The sequence below is a fragment of the Verticillium dahliae genome, genomic scaffold (genome assembly GCF_000150675.1).
Source record: "Verticillium dahliae VdLs.17 supercont1.5 genomic scaffold, whole genome shotgun sequence".
Lineage (NCBI taxonomy): Eukaryota > Fungi > Ascomycota > Sordariomycetes > Glomerellales > Plectosphaerellaceae > Verticillium > Verticillium dahliae.
Window position 1 is genome coordinate 602,798 of NW_009276938.1, and position 5,724 is coordinate 608,521.

The following is a 5,724-nucleotide window of genomic DNA, read 5'->3' on the forward strand; positions in this document are numbered from 1 at the left end:
GTAACGTTAGTGAACAAGCATCTGGGGGTTGACTGGTAGTTGTTAGAGTGACACTACAGCAGGTCGATGCCCTTCCTGCTGGATTGTCCGACTGGACCAGTAGACCGAAGCTATGGGAGGTCTAGAGCAATTGCAGATGGGCAAATGCGAGATTCTCGTCTGATTTGAACCCTGTGGCAAGGGCAAGTTTGCTGGCTGTACTCGTGGTTGGCCAGTATCAACCACGGTGAGATGCAAGGGATAGTTCTCGGTCAGCAGGCCCCCTCACTAGCCCAGGGCTGGTGTTAATCCCGAGAACTGGTTGGCCACACGGACCAGGGCTTGGAACGAGGTGATGGATAAAGATAATACGTCGTCTTCGCCAAGCAGAGCGACAACCTGGGCGTGTGCTCTCACATTCATCTCCCATAATAGCTGCACTGATCTCATCTATGGTTGCCACGATGACGCGGTATTGAGTTGCGGCGGAGCAGCAATGAGATCGGTGGGATCGCATGAGATGGTAATCATTGTGACAGGCCGCCTCTGTGTTGCAGGGCCACGCCCGTTCTGACAAGCAGCTGGTCGGAACGGACGCGAATCGATAGCCTTTGCTTGAGGGCTCATCAGCTAGATGCTCGCTCTCTCGGTTCGAATGGCTCATGGTTCGGAAGAAAGGAACTGTGCCTAGAAATAAATTCGGAGTTGATTTTATCTCATTTTGGGTTTAGAGAGATCTGGCGCTGTGTAAGCAACCTGATGCTCGTTGGATGCTGTTCATAATGCCTGTCAGGACTCATTTCCGGTCACACGAGGTGGGTGCATATGTGTGATTCCAGTCGGTCAGAAATTGCCCAATCAGTGGCTCGAGATGTCTTTGCTAGCCTGGGCACGGCCTCTCAAGGACCGTGATCCCAGCAGAGCGAAAGCTTTCGGTGCCCCTGCTGACCCAAACAGCGCCGCAACCGAAAGCTGGGGGCAGGCTAGATGTCTGACCGAGATTTCCACGCGTGAAAGCTGCCGTCGACGCATCTCCCTGCCGGTAGCTTTTCTCACGCAGGAGTGACCAGTAGACGACCACATGCTGAGGTCCCCGGGATGACCTGTGTCTCAATGATGGCCGGCCGGCTAGGTAGGCTGACATAGTCTTAGGCTGGGTGCACAGTGCAGTGAACCCTGCACATCGGTGAGGGCGGACGACAGACAGGGCAGCAGGGCCATCATATTCAGCACCAAGGTGTGAGTGTAGCTCCCCCTGATAGAGACTCAGCATGGCTTCGTTTGCTGACAGTTGTTTCCAGAAACACGGAGTTGCCAGTGTGGTCCACGACGTGTCGATCTTAGTAGCCACCAGTGGCTTGAGAGTTGAGGCCAGCGTGGCGTGCGGCCGTCGAAGGAAGGTCTCTCTCAATTTCATGTTCGTCCTGTGCCGTTCAAATGGCATGACCCCACGTCGAACCTCCAGGTTAAGGTAGGTACGAATATGTCCCGGCATGGCTCGACTCCTGCAGGTCGCATATCGGCGAGAGAGTGGGGGTCCCAGGGCTACAAATAGGGACAGTGTCTTGAGTGTTGAAAGTTAGCGGGAGGATTTGCCGCAGCAAGGTGGTCGTCTGCCAGCCGATGCTTGGAAAGATGAGAGATGACAGACAACAAAACGTGCCCGCGGAACGCACCGTGGTGACATTGATGCTGGTGGGGTCCGTCTTGGACCAGAGGGCAGGCAGCCACGCGAGCTTGCTCGTTGTTGTGAATGAGTCTCGGAGGCTGAGTCAGCAATGGCCGCCCGTTTTTCGTTTGGCATCACGTAGTGTGAAGACATCCATCCTCGCCCTCTGTTGGGACATCGAGTTCGCCATCATCCGTACTGTAGGTTGTGTCCCTATCAATGTGTGATCATCAGAGCACGGCAAGCTACATGTATGGTCGTTTGAAGGGAACGTACCTCATTGCGTGAACTCCCAACGTCCTTTCTCCCACTTGCGTCTCATCAACCTATGGGAGAACCTCCCGATCAAGTCGACAATTAATCAATGCTGGACACCAACTTGAAAGAGTATCTATCGAGCGACGCCGATTGGATCGACCATTTCGCAAGCTGTCGTAGGTAGTCGGCACTTCTCCTCATCGCCGGGGCCATTCAGCGCCTGATTGCCTACGACGCACTCGTTCGGACAGCGGCATCGGCAACGCGTTCGTCTTGTTGGTGGCTCCCAATGTCACCAACGCCCCTGCGCCAATCACTGGGGGCTCGGGGATTCGCCTGCATTTTGAATGATGCGGGGCATTATCAACCCGACCCAACAAAGAAATCTGGGCGCGCTGTTTCTGCCAGCCGTTGAAGCATCACCCAACCAGCACCTGCCCTCTGCGCATCTGGATACCATCCAAGTCCTGCAGGGTGTGTTTGCTCCGGTGCCATGCCGTGCAAATGCGGCCATGGTCTCATGTCTCATGTGAACTGTGCTTGCACGACGGCACCTGTTGAGCTGGACAAATGCTCACCTCGGAGCCTGCCCCATCCCCTCTCTTGCGAGAAAAAGCACGAGAGTATGGAGGTTCCTTCACTGTGCAGGCTGGAAGGCTCGTCTAACCGCCCATATTCCCCCAACACACCTATACGTAAGTAGGTAGGTACCTAGTTGTCTCCTTGCTCTGTGGGCAAGTGCCTTGCATGAGGCTTTCCCTAGGTGAGCAATTTGACAGGTTGGCAGGACGGGGACGGACGAATAGCCGATCTTTCCTGCCTTGTGTGACAGGAGCCATGGGTCGATGCAGGACGGATGAAGAAGGCTCAACCGAGTCCGGGGATCGCTGGCCGTCATCCGCGCCGCGATTCTTCTGCAGTCGGAACAACCTAATACGTGCAGTCGGCCTGGCCGCCGCGGGAGAAGAAAAGAAACTAACATGCTTGATTCATCAGCTCCGCCCACATGGAAAGACTTTCCACCCACTCCCACACTCCTCAATCGAGCGCGTGGCAAGCTGTCTCATCCGCCAGCTTCAGCACCGGCCACACTCCTCCCACTCCCCCCCCCCCTCCCTCGCTTTTTTGGCTTCCCGATTTGCTTGACTCACGGCGAGGGTCGAAGAAGCAGCGACTGAACCACCATGGAACTGAACCCTGAAACCATACATACGGTCATTCACCCTACGGCAGTGTTAAAGAGAACCACAGTCCCGCCATCTCAGCCTACGTCGAAGGCCCTCTCGCCCCTCCCCGCAGACATCGCCTGGGATCTCTCTCAACTGAACCCCAAGAACCGTATCGATAGTCTCGCGCCTCTAGCCACCCCTAACTGGAGGATCGATGGCTGCACATCATGGGGTTCCCAATACTATGCCACGCCTCTTTTCATGGCGTCTGTGCCCCCCATGAGAATTGACGTCTTCGTTCCCGACCTGTCCCTTCAGACACGTCTCGTCCGAGACGTACTTGAGCTGGATCAGGCTTTCCACATGAAAGATCGAGTCAGAGTTTCTCGACTCGCGGTATCGATGCACATACTCCGACGACTCCAGAACTGGACCATGACTATCGGCGGAGCCGATCAGGAGTTCACCAACGATGACGGACCAACGCGTCGTCGTACTCACTCCGAACGACTCGAGTATGCAGAAAAGTACCTGTGCCATCTCCCGTTTGGTTCCCGCATCGTTTTCGATTCTCTCTCTCTGGACATCAAACAGATAGACATTACAGTCGTCCCAACCTTTGCTCTGGAAGTTTACCATTTCTCTGTGCGACAATTCGAGGCTGCTTGGGGACATGATGTCACACTCCCGCCTTGTGTCCACATTACGCAGGTGCAGCTTGTTGAGCAAATACACGACAGCACATCTATCGTGCGGATCGACGGCCAGTCTTATATCTTCAAGGCTCTGACAAGCTTTCCAAAGTACCTGTACCACGAGTTACGAATCCTACTCACCACCGAACCGCACCCAAACATCATGTCTCGTCCTGTCCACCTGGTCACAAAACGGACGAGGTTCGGAGGAAAGAACGCTGTGCTCGGCTTCACGTTGGAGCTGCATCGGCACGGTACATTGCGTGATATTGTGCCGTTCCTCAGTTCCAGTAACGCCCTGACGATCGAAGAACAGTTCAAGTGGGCATATCAAATCACTTCAGCTGTGTTTCATTTCAGAGAAACCTCGGGCACATTCTATCCCGACCTTCGACTGGACAACATAGTGCTGTCTGAATCCAGAGATGCCATTATGGTCGACTTTGAGCAGCGCGGTGTTTGGTGTGAGTTTGCATCGCCAGAAGTCAATGCCATCGAGTACATGCGGATTCTTGCCACAGCCGAAAACCCCCCCTTTGATGTGACGAGTGCGCAACAGCCCTACCGTGACATCATGGAGCGCATCTGTCCCGAATACGAAACACTGACACGAAACGAGAAATACGACAACTATACCAGCAGCTATAACGTGTCCTGGGAGTCCCTGACGCCCCGCGAACAAGAGGCATCCGAGGTCTACATGCTCGGCAGAGTACTCTGGTGTCTCTTCGAGGGCGTCAGTGCGCCACAAAAAGCAACAATCTGGGTCTCCTACCGATGGGAGTCTCACCTACAGTTCCCTGAGTACCAGCGAACGCCGCCACGGCTACGGCAGCTCATTGACGAGTGCACCAAGGGCCGTCGCGAGACGCTCGACAATCAAGTACTTCGCGTCGGCAACAAGCTCGTACTACGCGCCGACCTGGAAGCCAATGTGGACACCAACCCCGACGTGCTTAGCAAAGTGGCGCGGGAGTGGTGGGAGAAAGAAGTCGGTTGGGCGGAGAAGTACCTGGCGGACAGAGAGGCAAAGAAACAGAACGGGACGTGGGATGATAACCCATATGATCGACCATCGATTCGACAGGTTCTCCAGAGCCTTGACTCCATTCGAGCAGAGATCATGGTGTAGTGGTGGGCCGAGAGGCAGAAATCTGGCATACGACTAACGCAGTAACGTCTACTCTTCTGGGCAGTTCCTAGTGCCTCCCCTACGTAATCTTTAGTACAGGAGCAAGCAAACAAGGCAGCGGCATTGGCATCCCGTCGCCCGCTTTTCCTTCTTCTTCTTCTTGATTTCATACGTTGGTCATTGGTATAGTCTTGACGCCAGGCGTGCTCTGTCAGTAACTCAAGGGGGCTGGACGATCAGATTGTGACAAGAGAAGGCATTCATTGTAAACGCTACCAAGGTCAAGCGAAGCCTTTCTCAAATAGCAGAGAGTAACATGTATACCGTCTGCTCTACGCCATGATGTCCTCGGAACTTTGAAAATGAAAAGGGGAAAAGGGTCACATTTAGCAGGACCTGCTGACACGATGACGAAAAAGAAGGACAGAGATAAAGAGACCCAGATACGGGAATATAAATGTCGCAAGAAGGAAATCGACCTAAAACGGAGAGGGGGAGCTATGCCTAGGTATTCCCTCCCATCATTGGAACCCCCCCCCCCCCCCCCCCCTCCCAAAAAAACCGGCCGAAAAAGCCGGGGTCTCAGGCCCACTGGATTCGGTGCCCCAACTCTCTCTCCCGCTCGCTAAAAGTATTCGGGCAGGTAAATTAACACCAATAAAACCGCGGAACCAGGGCCCTTGTCCCCCGGAGGCGACCAGCCACTTCTTCCGCGGCCGCTCCGAGCGGCGGTGTTGCGAAGTGGACAACTACCGGACGCTAGACCGGGTAGGGAAGGGGTGTCGAGAACCCGATCAACTCAAGAACCCGGATGGGAAACTA

General features: G+C 54.6%; 2 protein-coding genes across 2 annotated transcripts; one reads left to right on the forward strand and one right to left on the reverse strand.

Annotated features, from left to right (window-relative positions):
* Nucleotides 1–1,319: 1,319 nt before the first annotated feature.
* On the reverse strand, nt 1,320–1,929 carry VDAG_03166 (uncharacterized protein; the record flags this gene model as incomplete). Its single annotated transcript, XM_009657031.1, has 5 exons — nt 1,320–1,403; nt 1,459–1,524; nt 1,656–1,738; nt 1,800–1,861; nt 1,925–1,929. 5 exons carry the CDS (start codon nt 1,927–1,929, stop codon nt 1,320–1,322), a joined length of 300 nt encoding a protein of 99 aa, XP_009655326.1.
* Nucleotides 1,930–3,090: 1,161 nt separating this feature from the next.
* Nucleotides 3,091–4,902, forward strand: VDAG_03167 (uncharacterized protein; the record flags this gene model as incomplete). The annotated part of the gene is made up of 1 exon (XM_009657032.1): nt 3,091–4,902. One exon carries the CDS (start codon nt 3,091–3,093, stop codon nt 4,900–4,902), a length of 1,812 nt encoding a protein of 603 aa, XP_009655327.1.
* Nucleotides 4,903–5,724: the final 822 nt, after the last annotated feature.